The following is a 22,820-nucleotide window of genomic DNA, read 5'->3' on the forward strand; positions in this document are numbered from 1 at the left end:
GCATTATGAAGAAAACCCCCAGTAAGTACACCAGTTCCTTCACCATTTCCTGCCTTTAAAGCAAACATAACCCATGGGATATCCTCACCTTAGGACAGAAGGGAGGCTCACTCAAAACTATTTAGATGGTGTTAGTTATAAAAGACTAGCCTATAGATTTCAGTGACACCGGATGGATCATCAGAGAGGACAGCATCCATAAAGATAAGACCAAAAAATCTCTGCACACTTTCAAGAGAGCAAACCCCTCTCGGTTGTCCCCTTCCACACATGGAGAGGTAGAACAAGTTCTCAAGCTTGCTATAACTCGATATAGTTAAGAAGAGTTTTGCAGCACACTCATACAAAAGAGCCCCACTATTTTCAATTGCTCCAGGACACTCAACAAAACGAACTGCATCCTAGGGTGTAACTGGAAACCGAAAGTTAGAAGCTGCAACTGTCAGATGCTTGTAAGGGAAAGCTCATTATTTTTATCAAGAGTACAAAAGAGAACTGGAGCAAGGGTCCAAGTGCAATACACACTTACATCATTAAATAATGATGAAATTACATGTCTGCCAGGATAATACTCTTTAACTTGCTGATCCCGGGCACTTGTAGGGAGATGATGGGGGGAGGAATTCCGCATTTTAATATGAACTTTTTTTAAAAAGAAAGACCACTGTGACATGGCATTCCATATGCTTTATGAAAATATGCTTATGATATGAATATGCCATAACTGAGATTCTTTATGCAAGATGGCTCATGTCATGTATCATTGGAAAGGTTATCATTTACTGAATATGATTATCCCCTTTGTATGCATGTATCATTTTTGTGTCTGAAGTTAGGAATTTTGACTATGTATCTGTATTTAAACAATGCTACTTTGGGTGACTCCCACTGCTAACACTTCAGGTACAACAATGTAAAAGCCCGACAGGGTGGGTGACCCATCAGCAAGGACAATGGATTGTGAAAAGCTTGGCCTTCGGGTGGAGCTTCATACTGCCCCTGACTCATGGATGATGTAATCCTACATGGTGTCAAGTATCAGAGGGTAGCCATATTAGTCTGTATCTACAAAAACAACAAGGAGTCTGGTGGCACCTTAAAGACTAACAGATTTATTTGGGCATAAGCTTTCGTGGGTAAAAACCTCACTTCTTCAGATGCATAGAGTGAAAGTTACAGATGCAGACATTATATACTGACACACACTTTAATCTCCCTGGACATTCTATTACAGATTTAAAAGTCACTATCATTGAACAAAAAATCTTCAGAAACAGACTTCAAAGAGAAACAGCAGAACTAAAATTCATTTGCAAATTTAAAACCATTAATCTGGGCTTGAATAGGGACTGGGAGTGGCTGGCTCATTACATAAGCACCTTTTCCTCTCCTGGAATTGATACCTCCTCATCTATTATTGGGAGTGGACTACATCCACCCTGATTGAATTGGCCCTGTCAACACTAGTTTTCCACTTGCGAAGTAACTCCCTTCTCTCCATGTGTCAGTATATAATGCCTGCATCTGTAACTTTCACTCTGTGCATCTGAAGAAGTGAGGTTTTTACCCACAAAAGCTTATGCCCAAATAAATCTGTTAGCCTTTAAGGTTTCACCAGACTCCTTGTTGTTTTTCTAATCCTACAGAGTCAGGTGGTCTTGTCACCTGATACTAAAACATTACCTGGAACTTCTTGTAACTTTCCACTGTTAGGGAAGGGGGGTCAAATGAGGGAAGCAAAGGACTCCCGCCTTGTGCAAATCCTATTTAAGGGTGGGGAGGGAGGTAATCCTGGCCATCAATTTTCCCCTGCTATCCCACCCAAGATGAGTGCTGGAAACAACTAAGACTGAATAGAGGGAAAAAACTGGGCCCAGGCTGGAAGGGCGTCTGGCTTGTGAAGATTATTAGAACCACATTACATGTGAGTTCTCACCCTAAACCAGTTTCTTTAGTGTATTAAGCTTAGTTTGCATGCTCTGTTTTATTTTCTTAGGCCTGGTCCCCACTAAACCCCTACTTCGGACTAAGGTACGCAAATTCAGCTACGTTAATAACGTAGCTGAATTCGAAGTACCTTAGTCCGAACTTACCGCGGGTCCAGACGCGGCAGGGAGGCTCCCCCGTCGATGCTGCGTACTCCTCTCGCCGAGCTGGAGTACTGGCGTCGACGGCGAGCACTTCCGGGATCGATTTATCGCGTCTTAACCAGACGTGATAAATCGATCCCAGAACATAGATTGCCTGCCGCCGGACCCTCCGGTAAGTGTAGACGTACCCTTAGTAATCTACCTTGTTCTGTCTGCTACCTCTTTAACTACTTAAAATACACCTGTTATAGTTAATAAATTTACTTCTGGTTTATAATGCAACCCAGTTTGTGATTGCTAACTGGGAGGTGGGTGAGAAATTGTGCATACCCTCTTCCACACTGAGGGAAGAGGTGAATATAATATATCTTTGGGTCTGTACTCCAAGGGAGGTGGACATCTGAGTGCTGGAGCAAGTCCCTTAAACTGAGTTTTCCCAGAGCTGATCTGCAGCTGGGTGTGGCCCTGCCTATATATGTGTGAGAGGAGGTTTTAAGAGCCTGGCTCAGCAAGACAGGTTAAAGGGGGCCCATGCTGGCAGAACAGGTAGACTCAGTGGTATCTCAGCACATCAGGTGACGTCCCAGGGGGTCCAGCCTGTCATAACCACCTCACCTCTTTTGGTAAAAAATTATTTTGGCCATTAAAAATTATATTGGTCATTAAATGCTCCCACCATGTTATGACTCTTAAAATATAAGTTTTGCTGTAGTCAGCTTGAAAATGAGGTGAAGGCCCCATAGTTTATACATCATCTAGAATCTTCATATTTGATTGCTTAGTCTTCATAAACTAATGCTGAGAAATGAGAAAGATCCACAGAATAGTCACTAAAATGTAAAATAACTATAGTGGAATGACTGTGAAATCACCGGTTATTTAGTGGAGTCAAAATAAGACCATTTTCTCAAAAGGTCCCTCTACTGTTGATTCTCTGTTCTTGAGTACCTAATTTTACATCTACTTTTTCATTTTCAAAGGTATTGAAAACTCCAATTGAAGTCAATTTGTTAGTGCTATTTACAGAGTGGAAGGAAAAGATCCTAGACAGGTTTTTGCAGTGTATGTTTTTTTAAAATGAAGAGCTTCTCTTCTGGTTGATCTGAAGTTTGAATGGAAATATTGGAACAATTCTCCCTCTGAGCCAGCCCATGTTCCTATTAAAGTCAATGTGAACAAGATTAAGCTATATGGGCTGTAGTATAAGTAAATGTTAAACTGCTTTTCATTCCACAGAAGTAGCATTATAGTCAGAATATAGAAAAGCTAACTGGCATTCTTCTATGCAAAATATTCTGTATGGTAAAGAGACAACATTTTGAAACTGCTAAAAAGTGTGATATAGGATTTGTTTTCTTTAATAAGAAAACAGAAAGACAGTATTATTGCAATACAAATCAATATGCAGTGTCATTACTAGACAACTGGGAAGGCAAATGCACTCTGGTTACACACCTTCACTTGCTGCTGTTGCCAGTGTTGAATGGCACGTAGCTGTGCTGAAGAGGAAATGTGCATGAGTTCAAGGACACATCCCAGCCCAAACCAAGTATACCTTTTGCAGTTAATTCCTTACTGCTTTCAGTAAATCAGAAGTGTATTGTGAATATGATTTTAACAAGACAGAACATAAATTGTGCAGTAGCAACACAAACAAACATTTGTAAGTGTTTTTACAAATTGGTTTTCTTTAACTGAAGGAAAATTTGCGAGAAATGGTTTATGCATCCTAAAATCTTGGTGTATGTCAGGGAAGTGAACCAAACAGTTGCAGTGCTGATGTGAAACTATGTCTTTGAGCAGGCTATAAGAATGAGTGTGAATAGCTTTTAATTTCTGAAGATTAAAAAACAAAACCACTGGAATTTGACCATGTTTGTTCTGGTTTTGTAAAAAAATTTTTTCAAGCTTCTCAAGGTATTCAGACAGGACAGTTTTGAGATCTTTGACCTAGAGAATCACTTGACCTGAACTGGTAGTGAACAGGTTATTCCTGGAACTGGGTTATTCTATAGCTCTAAAGCCACTATTATCTGTCCAGTTTACAAAATTAGATAATACTTTGTAGTGTTTCTCGAAGTCCTCCACATCTAGAGTATTGGTTTTCAGTAAGTTTAAACTTGGCACTGAAATACGCACATCTACAATTGATAATTTATTCCATGTGTTGGATCTTGCAAGTGCCTGTAGCGCAAAGCGAAGACAGTTATACTGATTGCTGTAACTGAAACATATGCTAATTTTTGCTTGATTGTTTTCTGATTCTTGTGCTCTTTTGAAGTGGAGACACAATTTTTTTCAGCATGTGTTCTGCTGGGTTTACATCTACAGAATCATTTTCTCCTCTTGAATGAGATAATGCATTACTAAATGGATTACAGTACTAATGGATTGGGGCCTGTGTGTTGTATGGCATATCTTTCAAAACAGTGATCTACATTGACATGAAAATCTAGTTGCACTGAAGGAAGTTAATACTGGTAAATAATAACACATCTCCAGATTATTGTATTTTGAAATATCGATTAAATTGCATATGCTTAAAAAAAAAAAAAAAAAAAAAAAGCAAGTCCTTAGATCAAAATAAATCTTGTGGTGCTTCTCTGTCTGAATTGTTGCCAGGACGATGATTAGTGTGAATTGGCAGAAGATTCCAAATAACTAAAAAGAAAAATGTAATCTAAGATAGTTGAATGATTCCAGAGACCCTTTGCCCTTGTTGCTGCTGGTGGAACCAGCAGGTGTTCTTGTTGTTGAGTTGCTAGTTTGGGCTTGCTGGCAAGAAAAGAATTTTGGAATAGGAAGCAGCTAATCCCTGTGGTTTGAAATCAAGAAAATCTGCTGGAGTGATGAGCATCTTGCTGGATGAAATTGGCAATTGGGAGCTTGCATCTGCCCACCACCAATAAAAATTTCACTGTTTAAGAAAAAATATAAAGTAGGTTTCAGAGGATAACAGAAAAAAATTACCCAACCATAAATTTAAGGAAATATTTTACAGAGGATGTATAAAACTATCTGTTCCTTAAGAAAACCAGTTGGACCCAGTTGCACTGCAGTAGATCCACCTTCACAAAGGACTATTGATGTGAGGGTTATACACTCAGGATTGTTTTGCTCAGAAAGACAATTAAGTGACTTCACATGGCATCTGTCTCCCCTTTCCTCAACCAGATACTCTGAGTATTTGGTAATCCTGTGGTGGGTCAAGGAGGAACATGTCAGCCCTGCAGAGAATTCCCCAGTAAAATTAATACATCTAGGGTTACCATATTTCAGCAAGCAAAAAAGAGGACGGGAGGAGCCCCGCCCTAGCCCCTCCCACTTCCCGCCCCCCCAGAACCCCCAACCCTCCCCCCGTTCCTTGTCCCCTGACTGCCCCCTCCTGGGACCCCTGCCCCTAACTGCCCCCCAGGACTCCACTCCCTATCTAAGCCTCCCTGCCTCTTGTCCCCTGACTGCCCCAACCCTTATCCACACCCCCACCCCCAGACAGACCCCTGGGACTCCCACGCCCCATCCAACCACTCCCCACCCCCTGACAGCCCCCCCCCCGAACTCCCAACCCATCTAAACCCCTCTGCTCCCTGTCCCCTGACTGCTCCGATCCCTCTCCGCACTCCTGCCCCCTGACAGCCCCCCCCAGAACTCCCAACCCATCTAAACCTCTCTGCTCCCTGTCCCCTGACTGCTCCGATCCCTCTCCCCACTCCTGCCCCCTTGACAGCCCCCCCCAGAACTCCCAACCCATCTAAACCTCTCTGCTCCCTGTCCCCTGACTGCTCCGATCCCTCTCCCCACTCCTGCCCCCTGACAGCCCCCCCCCAGAACTCCCAACCCATCTAAACCTCTCTGCTCCCTGTCCCCTGACTGCTCCGATCCCTCTCCCCACTCCTGCCCCCTGACAGCCCCCCCCAGAACTCCCAACCCATCTAAACCTCTCTGCTCCCTGTCCCCTGACTGCTCCGATCCCTCTCCCCACTCCTGCCCCCTGACAGCCCCCCCCCAGAACTCCCAGCTCCCCACCCCCCTGCTCCTTGTCCCCTGACTGCCCCTTCCTGGGACCCCTGCTCCTAACTGCCCTCCAGAACCCCACCCCTAAGCCTCCCTGTTCCTTGTCCCCTAACTGCCCCCTCCTAAGACCCCCCCCAACTGCCCCCCAGGACCCTACCCCCTACCTGTACCCTGACTGCCCAAAACTTTCTCCACCCCCCCCAAAAGCCCCCCCCCGTTTCTTGACTGCCACCTCCAGAACCTTCCTGCCCCCGGTCCCCCTTACCCTGCTGCTCAGAACAGGGTGTTGGGCTCTGTGCGAGCTGAGCCGGACACGTGGCTGCGCTCCCCTGCACAACAAAACCCGGTCCCTGGCCCTGCACAGTGCTCCGGGTTGCAGGAGAGGCCAACTCAGAATGCAGGGCGGCTCCGGCTCCTCTACAGCTGCTCAGGAGTCCAGCCCGGGATTTTTCTGCAGCCCTCCCAGCCGCTCGCTCTGCCGGGGGAGGGGGAAATCCCGGACATTGTGAGTGCTTTACAAATTGCCCCCGGACGCTATTTTTAGCGCGAAAAGGAGGACATGTCCGGGTAAATCCGGACGAATGGTAACCCTAATACATCCCCAGACTGTTAATTTTGTCTCCTCCCAAAAACCTCTCGGTGTGAGGATCTTTAAGAAGTAATGGAGCACCCCTTTGCACAGGAGCAGTGCTGTTGAGTAAGGTTGGAGGGTGTTGAGTTGGTGCAGGGTCAGTGTACAGACAGCTCCATTCTCCTGCTGGTCTCCTGACATGTCTGAGTATTTCTTTGGGTAGTAGGAATGTATGCCTGTCTTGATATGAGTAATTGGACATGGGTGAGGCCTCATTTCTTGGGAGACAGGATTAGGGAAGTAAATGGATCAGCAGGCTGGAAATAGAATGTCTATACTAGCTAAAGTAAGGGGGAACATCCAGAGAACATTTACAATGGGCAAGATAACAATGGATAAAGCATAAAATGAGGTAAATAATAAGTAGTGCATAGACTGTGTGTACTGTACAGAGATTGGTTTCTACAAAGTGCCAACCCAATCCCAAAGCATGTAATGCAATGTAATGGGTAAATGTATATAAAGAAAGAGGTTTTCTGTGTAACTGTAAATGTGTGATATGCTCTATGCCAGTAGTTTTCAACCTGTTGTTGGTCTACAGTGTCTAAGGAGTCTGCAAAAGGTTGTTGTTACTATAGAATAGTGCTTTTCAACTGTGGTCTGCGGACCAGTGGGGTGGGGAGGGGGGCACAGACTATCTATGATTTCCAAAGGGATCTGCACCTCCATTTGAAAATTTTTAGGGGTCTGCAAATGAAAAAAAGTTGAAAACCAGTGCCCTATTCCCACCCCCAACCCTTGAGTGTGATCAACTCAATGTAGCTTTGCTGTATGCTGGGTAAAGGAACCTGACTGATGACACTGGAGTCTAACTGAATTCTTGGGGAACTGAGTGGAAGAGGTCTCAGGGGAACCCTCATTGGGAGCAAACTCTGTCTGCTCCCTTACACTTCCTTCCTCTTAACTCCGTCTGCCAGGACTTCCTGTAGTAGGGGCCGATCAGACAGTTGCTCTGTAACACCACTGAAAATTGCTTTGACTTCAGCAAAAGTAAACTTCTGGAGTTGCAGCGTGTATCTGAGAGCAGGATTTGACCCCCATGTGCTTACTGGTTGGGAACATAGTAGCCAAATGGTTCTGAATTTTTTTTTGTTGGCACCCCCATCGGTGGTGGTTGGATAGATGAATCCCTCTTGGAATCCCCTCATAAATGCCCTTGCCCCTTTGCTACAGTCTTTCCCTCTTTCTGTCCATTTTCTTTGCTGTCCTTTCCTATTTCTTCCTTGGTTGTCTCTCACAATCACCTATGTGTATTTTCTTTTCTGTTTTTTCTAAAAGCAAAAAGGAGCTCCTGTGGCTTTATGTTTTGGACTCTGTTTTGGCAAAGCATATACCTAAGGCCATCCTGAATCATAAAAGCGCTTATGCACTTAAATCCCATTGATATCAAAGTTAAGCACTCATTTAAGCACTTTGCTTTGAACTGTGACGTTAATTTTTGCTTTCTTTCTTTATACTCGAGGGTAGCATTAGTTGGAGCAGTTTGTAAAAGGGCAGTTTTCAAGGAACTGCTCCCCTACTTTTCCGAAATGCAAGGGGAGCTGTGGAATTTCTTTCTTTATTTTTCTCTTTATCTCCCCTCCACACACCCCGAGTCACAAAACTTTCTCCCCATGTCCACTGTTTCTATTTATGTTGTCTACCCTTATGAACCTAGATCAGTCTAGTTCCCCAGGTTGGGAGACCCTGTAGTTACTTATACAAGAAGCTGTAGACACAACTATCGTCATTACAGGGTGAACTGCACTTTAGATCCCTTTAGTCCATTGCAGGTGTGCCCCTTTGGGAATTAGGCCTCGCTATCTTCACCCGTCTCCGTCTGGAACTATGCTGTTTAACTGCTCCAGGACTGGATCTGTGGGTGGCAGCCCATCTGTTTCCCAACAGTGTTAACACTATAGGCCGAACAGAGTTTGTAAACTGACGTTTATCTGATATTATCTGTGTGATATGATTCTGGTTGAGTGCATAGAATTAAATCAAAGGAAGCTGCAAAGAGGAAACCAATAGGAAACAAAATAATGGCAAAAACCTGACACTTGTGACAGCATCTGATTAAAGTGACTCAAAAATCATTTCTTCAAAACAAAAGATTTATTCATTCACCCAAAGATACAAAGCATACAGAACAAAAGAGTAAAAATATAAAAGTCTATACACATATTTCCCTTCGTTCTTTGCAAGCTTTGGTACATTTCATCCATCTCTGGGTAGGGAGAAGCAGAGTGCCTTGCCACAATTAGTTAAGCACTCACTTAAGCACTTTGCATGTGTTTCGTCCCATTTCCTCCTCCCCCGACCTTGTATGTCTTTCAGCTCTTACTGACACTCTCTGAGTAGCCCCCAACAACTCACTCAACCCCACCCTTTTCTAGGGCTGAGTTCCTATAATGGCTTAGTATCCCCATTTGATCCTAGGCATAGCCTTGGGAAGAATGAATCTTTGTAGCCTTGACAGAGGGCTTGTCTACACTGGCACTTTACAGCGCTTCAACTTTCTCGCTCAGTGGTGTGAAAAAACACCCCCCCGTTCACAGCAAGTTTCAGTGCTGTAAAACGCCAGTGTAGACAGTGCACCAGCGTTAGGAGCTACGCCCTTCGTGGAGGTGGGTTTTTTTTTTTTTTTTTTTTTTTAAGAGCGCTGGTAGAGCTCTCTGCCGCGACTACAAAAGCCATGGTGCTGCTGTGGCAGCATTTTAACATTGCCAGTGTAGACTAGCCCAGAGTTAGGCAGGTAGCTTCTTCTCAGTTGATAGCCCAGCCCTTGTTATTTTAACTCCTTGGAAACTATTTACTGTACGTGTCAAGTCTGTGCCATCATTTTGTTTCCCCCTTACAAGTTCCTTTGATTTAACTCTGTGCTTTTTATCAGGATAATATCACACAGCTAAACTGAGATGCAACTGGTATTTATAAAAAATAGATATTTCCCAGTTCTAAGCAAACCTCAAGATAAAAATGTTCAGTCTTTTTTATTCTTCATTTAATAACAAAACTTGCTCTGTCAAAGTAGTAAATGAGTGTAGATTTGCGTAAGTTCTAATCCTGCAACATGTTGGACTTCTGGGCTGATGCTAAACCCCATTGAAGTCAATTGGGCTATGCCCTGCCACAGCAAGTGGTCACCTTATAGTTCAGATTTAAAATAAATAAATATATAACACTACATAATTAGTATTGGACACCAATACCTTGTACGCTTGATTTTACTTCTGTACAAAGTATTTAATATGAAAAGTTCAAAAGTATGCGAGACATTCACCTTATTTGTATTTGTTTCTTTTTATTGCCTTCCTGGGATCTGGGTGATGTGTTGGCAATCTTCTTTATGGCTATTGCTGATTCTCCAACATCTAGAAAACCACCAAAGGTAAGCGTTTGATGTCTCATTTTGTAAATATACTGACTTTAAAAATGCTGAAAATTGAAGAAATGCCCAGTATCTTCTATTAGCATGTTACGTGAATGCTGCCATTAAAGGAAAATCTATTTAAAAAGCACTTGTTTCACATATGTTCAAATTACAGATTTCTCAAATCAAATTTAAATTGCATGTTAATTAGATTAAAATATACAGAAAGATAAAGCTGCTTCTTAAAATTGTGCAACCAGGCGATGCTGTTATTTTAGTGCGGTTTTTAAAAATTCTTTTGTAGGTGGAAATAAGTACTCCATGCAGAATACATCATTGCATATAATGTTGCTTTTTTTAAAAAAATCATATTTTTAAAAAAGTACTAAAATGCAGGAAATGGATTTGATAAGAAGCAAATTGTCCTTTTTTGTAATCGGCGTTCTTCAGGTGTGATTATCTGACAAAACAGCCTGTGAGCACCTGGCACAGTAAATCCCCTAGAGAGGATTATCTGAACTATATATTTTTTTAAAAAAGTGTGTGCGCGCGCGTAGGGGGAACAGATGACAACACTGATTTAATGATAAATAGTCACCACCTTGTTTGTTAATGTTATTTTTTTTATCTTTTTTTTTCTTAATGATGAATGTAGAATCAGGTATCAAGTGCAGGTACCAGTGATAAGTTAGAAGGACACTACTTTATAAAATATAGCTTGTGTAAAACATGTGTGAAACAGACCGAGCCAGCTGCTATTTCATTTTCAAGCTTCTAACATTTTTGTTACCCTTTTCTGTTTGGCAAACATTGGACTTTTTATTTCTGTGCTCCAGACAGAGGTGGAATTACCATGTCTGGGTTTTTGTTTTGTGTTACTTCCTTGATTTTTGTACCATCATTCTTTATGATGGTGGGAGTGTGTAGAAATCTGGAATTGGGCTTTAGTTGCTTCTGCAAAGGGAGTACAACAGCACAGAATACTTGTCTAGGTCATCAAAGAATAATGATTGATATATATTTTAAGAAAAATAGCCATCTAACTGCAAGATTAGGTGTTTTGACCTACCTTTCCAACCCTTCTGAAAATTAAAAATGTCTGCAGTTAAATAGTAATGCTGTGTGTCATTCTGAAGATTTCATCAAGCAAAGGAGGATGGGACAGAGTACTGTAATTTAATAAAGCATTCAGTTGTTAAGGTATTTGAAATATAAAGCAAAATTTTAATCAGGTCTTGGGCAGGTGAAGGTAAATGGGATGATAAGTTGGTTTTAAAGAGGAAATGCTGTGTGTTCTACATAGAAAGGAAAGGAAAATATTACAGACCTTGTATTTGTGTTTTGAGGGGGGAAAAAACTTTCATGTTGCCCATAATAGCTACAAAGTCTTATTTTATACATCTGTTATATTAGTGTGAATTGATAGAGAAGCTTGCTATACTCTTATGTAACATTGTGACGTATCTAATGCAAAACAGGACTATTGATCATCATAAAAAAATTACAATTATTTAACATTTAATTTTATAATTTTACAAAAATATAGTCCCATTTCCTTGTGTGCTCTTTCCTTATCATTTGGAGGTAGAGCACCGTAATCTGCCTCACATTATAATGTAAAAACTTGTGCATGTGTCAAACCTGAACTATTTGGTCGTGTTACTGAGATTTTAATTAATCTTCGCACTATAACGCAAAACTTTTAACATGTTGTGTATAAGGTTCCCCTATCTGTTGGAGGCAGAAGAAATTCTTGTTCTGCTACAAGTGATTGTGTGTATTGTACACTCCTCTGTATGTTTATGTGCACCAGTGCACTCAAATCAGAGACTTTTGGCAGCTGTACCAGCAGGGTATAAAGGGGTATGGTCACTGTCTCCCTCTCAGTTCCTTCTTACTGTCTGTGGTGAGTGTTAGAGCTCCCCATCAGTCTTTGAGCTCCAGTTTAGGCAGCCTTTAGGAAAATTCTCCTTCTGTATATCGTTCTAGCTTAGCCTAGTGTTAGCTTTAGAGTAGTTAGTAATTTGGAGAATTTAGATTGGGCTACCATGCAGAAATCCCCAGGTTTCAAATGTGCCACCTGCAGTGCGGTAATCCCTGTTAGTGAAAATCATAAAAAATACCTAATCTGTTTAGGTGAGGGGCATGTGAGGGATTAATGTCCTATTTATACCTCCTTCCCAACAAGAATGAAAAAGCAAAGGGAATTTCCCCTCAAGAAGGAGATAAATCCCTCTTCGGAGCCCAACCCCAAGACAATGCGGTAGCATAATGTCCTCAGCATGTTGAATAAAAGGACGTTTTTGCACAAAACCGGACATTAAGTGCTTCCTTAGGGCATCAGCCTTATTCCAACCCTGCAAGGTCATAGAATGTGACCTTGGAACCTTCTTCTTACAGCACTTCCCAGAGTGAACCCCTGCAGGAAGTATCATTATACTTCTTATCCATTAAATTAGGCCTTCCAAGGGCTACTATCTCCAGTCAGATGAGTGTTTTATTTGAAACGGATGGCATTCTCTGAGACAAGATTTGTAATTTTAATTCAGACAGGTAGTCCTCACAACTGTCATAGCGTTCATTCCTTAAATAAATTCAAGAAATATTCCTTCTTTAGCTAATTTTCCTATTCTTCATGCTACCTCATCAGATCCACTACAATGAGATTTTTCTAAAAGTATGCCTCCAAAGTGGGAAGCAGGATCACCTTTTAAATATGGGGAAAAAAACCAACAAGGAGTCCTTGTGGCACCTTAGAGACTAACAAATGTATTTTGTTACATGTATTTGGGCATAAGCTTTCATGGGCTAAAACCACTTCATCAGATGCATGGAGTGGTAAATACAGTAGAGAGGTATAAATACACAGCATATGAAAAGATGGGAGTTGCCTTACCGAGTGGAGGGTCAGTGCTAATGAGCCAATTCAATCAAGGTGAAAGTGGGCTATTCTCAACAGTTGACAAGAAGGGGTGGAAATCACTTTTGTGTGCTAATGAGACCAATGTAATCAAGGTGGCCCATTTCAAACAGTTAACAAGAAGGTGTGAGTATCAGCAGGGGGAAATTAGTGTTTGTAGTGACCCATCCCCTCCCAGGCTTTATTCAGGCCTAATTTGATGGTGTCCAGTTTGCAAATTCAGTTCTGCAATTTCTCGTTGGAGTCTGTTTTTGAAGTTTTTTTGTTGAAGAATTGCCACTTTTATGTCTGTTATTGAGTGACCGGGAGATTGAAGTGTTCTCCTACTGGTTTTTGAATGTTCTAATTCTTGATTCAGATTTGTGTCCATTTATTCTTTTGCGTAGAGACTGTCCGGTTTGGCCAATGTACATGGCAGAGGGGCATTGCTGGCACATGATGGCATATATCACATTGGTATATAACCTTCTTGTTAACTGTTTGAAATGGGCCACCTTGATTACATTGGTCTCATTAGCATTACAAAAGTGATTTCCACCCCTTCTTGTCAACTGTTGAGAATAGCCCACTTCCACCTTTATTGAATTGGCTCATTACCACTGACCCTCCACTCGGTAAGGCAACTCCTATCTTTTCATATGCTGTGTATTTATACCTCTCTACTGTATTTTCCACTCCATGTATCTGATGAAGTGGGTTTTAGCCCATGAAAGCTTATGCTTGTTAGTCTCTAAGGTGCCACAAGGACTCCTTATTGTTTTTGTTTTTTATTTTATTTTATATTTAAAAGGTGATCCTGCTTCCCACTTTGGAGGCATACTTTTATGAAAATCTCATTGTAGTGGATCTTAGGAGGTTAGCATGAAGAATAGGAAAATTTATCCATATTTATCTTTGTTTGAATGATGTGGTGTCACGGATCCACAGGATCAGTGCTATGCCCTCAGCTTTGGAACAGTCTCTAGGAATAACCCCTTCCGGCGCCTCTCTCCCCTTCCCCCCCAAGGGCAAGAGTGCTGGAACCTCGGTAGAAGGGGGGAGGCACAAGGCCACACCCCTCTCTGTGGCTCTGCCCTCTGCTCCTCCTCTTCCCACTGAGGCCCTTCCCCCGGCAAGGCCAGAAGCCAGAGCTAGACAGTGGTCAGAGTCACCCAGGGAGCCCGGGCCACTGTGGGGAGTTCCAGACCCTCCTCCTGCCCTGATCTCCACCCATTGCAATTTGACACTATTGAAAGATGTATATTGTGTTGGAGCATGGGGTAGGTGGAATCTTAACTGTGTATGTAAAGTATAGTCTGTTTGACCACTTCTAATTGCCTTAGTAGCGTGGGAGTTCGATCAATTGTAAAGTGACTAATTCTTAAAAATGGCAGCAAATCCAGTGAAAATTGGCAAACTACAGAATCCATAAGAAGTGCAAATATTTTACATAATAATATGATATTAAAGCCACTGATGTGGACAGTTGCTTTCTTTGGAAGAACAGAATATAGAGTTTTCAAATGAATCATTTTTAACATACAGGCCAACTTGTAGGTAAAAAATGTCTCAAAGAAAATGTAGACAGTCCTGAGCAATCCTCTTAATTGTGTTTCTTAAAGTACCATATTGTGAGGTGGAGATGGCACTCCTATTATAACCGATCAAACACCTACTAGCCAGAAAACAGTATGAAAGATAAGTGGGGACCCAGTCAGTGAGCTCCAGGGGCAATTCTGTGTTGATCATACAAACCCCACCTCTCCTTGTTTGGAATACAGCAGATGCTACTAGGGTATTGTCCCATACTACCAGGAGGTGGGCTTCATCTTGCATAACAGTCTCCGCCTGGTAGGATTTCTGTTTTTCCTTTGCCTGCCCCCTCACAATCTCCAGGCCATGGTGCAGCGGGGTGCCCAGGCATGCTGCCTGCCTGTCATGGCTCACGCCACTCCCGGAAGCGGACACTGCTGCTGGCATGTCTCTGCACACCACTGGTCGGGGGAGGGGAGGCAGCTCTGCACACTGCCCCCGCCTCCAGCACCGTCCTCACAACTCCCATTGGCCAGAAACTGGCCAATGAGAGCTGTGAGGGTGGTGCTTGCGGATGCAGGCAGTGAATGGAGACTCGCTGCCCCTCTTCCCCCAAGGGGCACGCAGAGACATGCCACAGTGCCAGCAGCTGGCCGCTTCCAGGAGCGGCGTGGGGCCACGGCATGCAGGCAGTGTGCCTGAGCACCCTGCTGCGCCGCTGGCTGGGAGCCACTTGTGGTAAGCAGCTGCCGGCCACAGCCTGCACCTTGCAACCCTTCCTGCACCCCAACCCTCTGCCCCAGGTCAGAACCCCCTTCTGCATCCCAGAGCCCCCTGCTGCACCAAACTCTCTCCCAGAGCCCACACTCCCTCCTTTAATATAGTAAAAATGTGTGGCCCATAACAACTTACTAAAATTCATGGAGTGGTCTCTCCTGCGAAAATTATTGTCCACTTCTGGGTTAGAGCATGCTCAGTGTGCACCAAATCTTCTTAGATTTTAGTAGCTAAAAATCTCCGAAATCTCTTCTTAGCATGTGCAAAAACAGATTTCCGAAAGGCTTGTAATTTGGGCAGATTTTCCCAAGAATAGCAAAAGGCTCAGCCCCTGACAGATTTCAAGACTTGGCTGCAAAGTATGCTGATGCTAGAGCTTCTCAAAGAAACAGTTCTAAGACTTTTTTAACATGGCTAAACTTATTTCTCCCTACCCTCTTTCTGAGAAAAGGCTGAACTGCTTTGGCTGAAACTTTCCAAAAAATTCAGCCTGAGGTGGACACCCGACATGGAATATTTCAACTCAGCTTTGCTTAAAGTTGGCAAAGTCTTATATGCAACTGAAAACAGTCTTATAATGGGAAATGTGGGGCAACCTTACTAATGGTGCTATCAGACCTTCCTATAATAACTACCCCCCCTACTCCCACCCCCAATGTTATGAACTGAATTCATTGAACTCTGGGAAAACTATTAAATATAGGAAGACAAATGTGGCTCTCACACATTTTTGCGTTGTTTTACTTACCTTAAGTATTACGGTAACTTAAATATTTTAAAACAAAAATTTTGGAATATAGATAATATATGCAACCAAGGTCAAATCTCAGATTTCGAGACTATTTTACTTCTGATGGGATCTGTATTAGGTTCTGTGGAAATAGTGTGGTGCATCTGTCGTTCAAACAGGTATGAGGAGTTGTGCTTCAGGGATGGATGTCTTGTGTGTTGCAAGCTCTTCATTTGTCTTTTATACTCTTATGCAGGTGTTTGCCTTTGATTACTGCTTCTGGTCCATGGATGAATCAAACACCACAAAATATGCAGGTAAGTCACTGATTTTCACCGTATTTGGCAGTGTATAAATACTTTGCAAATGGGTAATTTTCTGTTTCTTTGGCTGATCCTCTGACCTTTTGCTCACTAAAATGGACTTTTGGCCTTTCAGTGGACTAGGCCCAAAAGAGTGGAGTCTCCTCATCTCAAAAAAATACAAAATTATGGGGCCCACTGTAATGTTAGGAAAGAAAGCTTTTTTTAAATCTATAAGCTTTAATGTTTTCTTCCTTTTTTCACTCCCTTCTAGCCTCCTTTGAGAAATGATTCTTTCAGTTAAGGTGAAATTTCAATTCTCTAGCAGAAATTACTTCTGGTTCCTAATGCTAGGTGTGAGACCATGTGTTTTCCGTGCCCCACACCAAGATTGAGGCAGAGCCTGCTGACTGCTGCAGAGAGGAAAAATCTCTCTTCATCAAAACATTTAATCATTGTCACTCAAACCCTAGTAAGCAGACGACAGGTCAAATTTCCAACTTGTACCCTTCTCTAGTGGCTTGATGTCCTGTGTCAGACTGTCAAGGCCAGTCACTACTGCCTCTTGTCATATAACTTCTTATTTTTATTACCTTAAAACTTCTAATATCTGAAAAAGGAACCATTTTGATTGAATAGACATTATTTGTATCTTCAGAAGACAAAGGTGTTAGGGGATGGTCTAATGACATGAACTAACTTTAGCTATGCTATCTCTTACAGAGTGTGCCTTTTATTGTTGCAGACCATAGTTATCAAATCCTAAATCCCAGAGGTGGTAATCAATTCAGTGGATTCTACTGTGTCACTTACCTGCCTAATCTGGATGAGGCCTTTTTATGTAGCAAACTTCTCCCAGTGACGTTAGTGTGAGTCTTTCCATTGACTTCAATAGGACCAAGGAGAGAGCCTGGAACCAAATGAGCAACTAAATTTAAACCCATTTGCTGTCTCAGCCTAAACCCACTCCAAATTAATTTAATGGGAGTTACCTCAACCCTACCCCTCTGCAGCCTATTGGATCTCTGAGTTACACCTGAGTTTCCTCTAATGCCACCCAAAAAAAGTTCTATTGACTTTTTTTAGCTTGAGAACTGTACTTATGTACAACCCTACTCTGTTTGATCAGACTGTAGAATGGTTATACTTCTTTTGATCCCTCTCTTCAGCAAAAAAACAAACCAAGCAAAAGGCCTTTTCAAGATTTTCTTGATGAAAAAAGATGCTTTTACCATCCCTTATCAGTTAATATGATTTTGTACATTGCTGGAGTTATCTTGTGACTGTCTTAATTCTTTTAAACAGCTGGTGTGCACTAGAACATAATAAATTTTGGGGGAGGATAAAAGATTTTTTTATCTCCTCTAACATAAAATGACTGGGATTTTGGCTGGCTAAATCAATCTTGTGTTAACTGGCTCTATTCCATGTCCTACAATAACATACCTTGTTTTAGTGCCAAACAACCTGAGTGCAGAAGTGATCAAAACTCTTAAAATTTCCTTCTTTTCAGTGGAATCAATTCCCCCCCCCCTTTTTTTTTTTTTGATATCTTCACTATTTAGTTGCTTTTAAGGGATTCATAGCTTTGCCTAGATCATCTTATTTGTTGTTGTGGTTGCTGATTTATTATTTGTATTGTGGTAGCACCGAGGACTCCAGTCATGGGCTAAGGTCCCCATTGTACTAGGCACTGTACAAATGTACATCTTGTCCAACACCAAAGACTGAACTGGAGATCCTCCAGTGCTAAAAACGTGATGTGATGAGTTCCCCCAGGGGTGCCACCTGGAACTGGGGTACCACTGAGCCCCCTGACCCACCAGCCTGGGCTCCCTCTCACACTGTACTGCTGTGACAAGCTGCAGAGCCCTCCAGCCTGCACTTTCACCAGCGTTCATCAGGTAGGGCCACACCCAGGTGCAGTTCATGCAGGCTCTCTGTCCAGCTCCTGCAATGAACCAACAATAGAAAGGGTACAGCTAAGGCAACTCCCAGGTCCCCAGGCACTCACCCCCTTTGGAGTATAAACACAAAATTAAACAGTCTTGCACTGCACAGGGAACTATGCAGCGTAAGCTCAGAAAGTTCGCCCTCTCCCTCAGTGTGGCGAGGAATATGCAACACGCGGCCTGTCAGGGTAATCTGCTGGTGGGCCATGAGACAGTTTGTTTACATTGACCATTAATATGCTTGGCTGCCCAACCTGTGAAACCACATGACTTGATTGTTGCTGCCCTTGCCCTTTAGTGTGTGGGCTTATCTGAATATGTTTGCATCGTAAATGTAAATTGTAAACTTTATGGCATTGGGTTTGTGTCTTTTTGTTCTGTAAAGCACCTAGAACGCTTTGGATTTCACATAAGAGCTAAATAACAGAGCTGGTTGAAAAATGGAACATTTTCAGCAAAATACTTGTATGTTTAAATTTTGAACTTTTTGAAAATAATATTCTGACCCAGATAATGCGGTTTCTTTGCTTTCCATTTGCCTGGCTGAGATTGGTTGAGGTAAAAGAAGTTGATGCTTAATCTCGACAAGGGACAAATAGTTCTAGTGGGACAAATAGTTCTAGTGGGTTAAGGGAAAAGCATCTTGAGTACAGGCAGAGGGTTTGATGCAACCCCTATTAACATCAGTAGGAGTTTTCCCATTGATGTCAATAGGGCCAAGAGCAGATCCATGGGTGGAGACACATTCCCTGCCCTGAAAAGTTTACACTTTATAAACAGAGACCATACAAGTCATGGAACAGCATTTTGGCCATTGGAGGGCGCTGAGAGACTCTCAGCAATGAGAACAAAGTAAGGACATTTTTACAAGTGGGTGAACTGCAGTAGCATTTCAGAAATCTGGAAAGAAATGGGTTTTGAGAAAAGGAGTGAGAGAGAGCTTCTTGACTTGCGTATTATACTTCCTCCTCTGCAATTAATGTTCAGTGCAGCCTAACCACTTCCAGGCTGCTGAGGCTGCATGTGTGGAACAAAGGGGGGTAGGGTGGAGAAAGGTGGCCTAGATTGTTCAGTTAGTATCCCTTTCTAGGTGGGTTATTTTGATTAGGATTAGGGCATGTCTACACTTGCCATTTAAAGCAGGGGAAAAAGTCCCTTTTTTGCGCAAAAACCATGGGAGCATCTACACTTGCCAATGACTTTTTGCGGTGAAACTCAGAAGTTTCACTGCAAAAAGAAAATCACCTCCACGAGAGGCATACAGTTCTTACTGGTGATATGCAAGTGAAGACAGGTTCTTCCTGTTTACACAGCTTTTTAGCCTCCGGAGGATATCCCACAGTGCCTGGGTGATCACTCTAGCCAGCAGCTCTGCTGCTCTGACTCCAGGTAAACAGACGTCCACCCCTCCCCCTGTAAAGCCCCTGGAACTTTGAAACTCCCCTTCCTGTTTTCTTGGCAAGTGCTCACTTATCTGGCCAGGTGACAATGCCTGCTTCAAGGAGCAAACGATCCCCTACTTGGAGCAATGCTGAGCTACTGGAGCTTATCAGTTTTTGGGGAGAGGAGTCTGTGCAGGGACCCAGGATGCCCTGCGATCAGCTGCCCCCCTTCCCACAAGACCTATCATCAAATTGGAGAGAGCTGCACTGTGGGATAGCTGCCCTAGAGCGCTGCTCTCATCGGTGATGGAAGTGTTGCATATGTAATCACACTTTGATGCCCAAGGAATTAGGTGAGTACACAAACCAGTGCTTTACTTTCACCTGTGAAACTTACAGCACAAAAACTCTGCAAGTGTGGACATACCCTTAGTGTATTGTTACTATAGGCGACTAGTAACTGCTGCACTGCTCTACAGCCAAAATGCTTCTGAAATAAATGTAGTCAAACTTTACTAATTCTGGGTCACTGAGAACGAAAATGATGCTTAAAATTGTTGATTGGCTCTAGTTTTCAAGATATGCTATTGGGTCAGTATATACGACCCTTGACTTGGGAATGGCGGAGGATAAGTGAGTTATAAAGGGAAGGGATCTCAATTTAAACCAGAAATGACTAAAATACATCTTTGACTGGATCTATGAATAAATCTATGACCGGGTTTGGACAGTACTTGCTTTTTAGGCAAAACAATGAATGATGCAATCTGAAGCTGGTATTGCGTCATACATGATATGAATTGCATCATGTTATTTCTAGAAGTCATGGATGATGCAATCATAACGAAGCTTACATCACTCTGCTGAACAAATTGCCCTATATCAGCTCTAGAAATCAAACAGTGTCGTGCTCTCTTATTTGTCAGTGTTTGATTTTGCAAAGGGACACATTTCTGTTTAGCCAAAGTGAGCAGAGATGCCTCGTACTTGTGTGAACAGCGCAGATAACTTCTGCTATGTTTGTGGTGAAGTGACTTTTGCATCACAAAAGCGCAGTATAAGCACTATGGTTAAGAAAGCCTATCACCTTTATTTTGGCTGCAAAATTGGAGATCAGGACAAGAAGTGGGCCCCACACATATGCTGCAACACTTGTGCAACAAATCTTCGCCAGTGGTTGAACAGGAAAAGGAAATCTATGCCTTTTGCAGTGCCAATGATTTGGAGAGAGCCAACAGATCATACCAGCAATTGTTACTTCTGCATGGTGCCTCCAGTTGGGAAAGGTGTGTCAAAGAAAAAGTGAACTGTGCATTATCCAAACATTCCATCAGCTATACGCCCAGTACCCCACGGAGAAGGACTGCCGGTTTCTGATGCACCAGAATCATTCTCACTTGAGTCAGACGAGGAAGAGGATGAAACTTCTGGTCCTGAACCATAAATGTCACAGGACCCACATTTTCTCCCATCCTCCTCCTCTGAACACACCTCATAACACAAGGTGAACGGAATGACCTTGTCAGGGATTTGGAACTACCCAAGAGTAAGGCAGAGCTGTTGGGCTCCAGACTACAGCAGTGGAATCTCCTGGCAGGTGATGTTAGGGTTTCCACGTTCCGTGACCGTCAAAAGGATCTTGTCCCATTCTTCTTCATGGAAGGTGATCTTGTAGCCTGCAACAACATCGATGGTGTGATGGCAGCCCTCAACATCGTTCACGATCCAGATGAGTGGAGACTGTTCATTGATTCATCGAAGACGAGTCTTAAAGCTGTTTGACTGCATAATGGCAGTGTTTTGCCATCAATTCCAGTTGGTCATGCAGTCCATGTGAAGGAAACCTATGACAACATGAAACAACTTTTGAGGTGCATAAACTATGACCAACATCAGTGGCAGCTTTGTGGCGATTTGAGGGTTGTTGCTCTCTTGCTTGGTCTGCAGACTGGATACACAAAGTACTGCTGTTTTCTCTGCGAATGGGATAGTCGTGCAAGAGATTCCCAGTACATCAAGAAAGATTGGCCACTCCGACAGTCATTGGAGCCTGGGAGGAAAAGTGTTCAGCATCCACCACTTGTTGAATCAAGGAAGATTTTGTTACCACCCTTACACATCAAGCTGGGTCTGATGAAGAACTTTGTCAAGGCCATTGACAAAACACTGAATAGGACTAAACTATGTACATAATAGTTTTTTGCCTTTTGTCTCGTAATAAATTTTATTTATATAACCCTTTTGCTGATTTTTAAAGTGTTACATAAACAGGACAGGTGAAATATTCTCATGTAAAGCAACCATAAACACATGAAAAGACCTAGGTTTACAATTTATGATTAAAACTCTATCTACACAATATACATAGACACAAAATGTAAAAACTTAAATATCTTAGAAACAGTAGCCAATCAGTTGTTTTAATTTTCATATTTGAATTCAGCACATCAAAATACATAATAAATAGCACATTTTATCTCTGAAGCAGACGACTTCTCAAAAAATTGTAGACCAGTGTAGTAAGATGGCACAATTTAAAGATTATGGTGGTATGCAGCAGGGTTCAAGGCAGGTACTCATGAGACAAAGGAGTTTTGGTCTCTAGCGCTACTTTTGATGTCATGTTTTACGATACTAGCAGAAAGAGACTGTTTTAAAAGAGAGCTGCACATGAAGAAAACTGTTGTATGTTTCGTACATGCATTATAAATCTTAAAGTTGTCCTAATATATGGCTAGCATTTAGGGCGATTTGTACGTTGATGGCTCTCACACTTGAGCTTCTTAAAAAAAGAGCACTCACAGAAATTCTTATGCATTCTGTCATTTGCTTCTTTGGTGTGCTTACTGCTACCCTAGACTAAAGGGCTAGAATCAGTCTTGTGAATAAATATAAACCCAACACAATGCCTTCCACACTGGTGCATGTATACCCCTGCCGACCCGATCACTCTTCAGTTCCTTCTTACTGTCCGTGGCCGCGTTGGAACAACTCCTTATCTCTCACTTGCGAGTGATCCCTTAGCATAGTTATCTGTAGTTAGCAGTTAGCAGTCATTAATAGTTCTCAGTAGTTAGCACTTCTTAATAGTAGATAGTTACGCTTCCTTTGTTTTAGGTGTTTGGAAGTTGTTTCCAGCACCAGCCCTGGGCTGCCGG

The 22,820-nt window shown here is 42.4% G+C and overlaps 1 protein-coding gene across 5 annotated transcripts in view; it reads left to right on the forward strand.

Moving 5' to 3' along the window:
• Positions 1 to 22,820, forward strand: part of KIF13A (kinesin family member 13A) — a 199,329-nt gene that overhangs the window by 68,794 nt on the left and 107,715 nt on the right. For all 5 annotated transcript variants that reach the window (XM_054017820.1, XM_054017824.1, XM_054017823.1 and 2 more), the window contains exons 3-4: positions 10,093 to 10,105; positions 16,283 to 16,343. In XM_054017820.1, coding sequence (XP_053873795.1) covers positions 10,093 to 10,105; positions 16,283 to 16,343 — 74 coding nt within the window. The remainder of the gene's footprint in view (positions 1 to 10,092; positions 10,106 to 16,282; positions 16,344 to 22,820) is intronic.

Source organism: Malaclemys terrapin, chromosome 2 (genome assembly GCF_027887155.1).
Source record: "Malaclemys terrapin pileata isolate rMalTer1 chromosome 2, rMalTer1.hap1, whole genome shotgun sequence".
NCBI lineage: Eukaryota > Metazoa > Chordata > Testudines > Emydidae > Malaclemys > Malaclemys terrapin.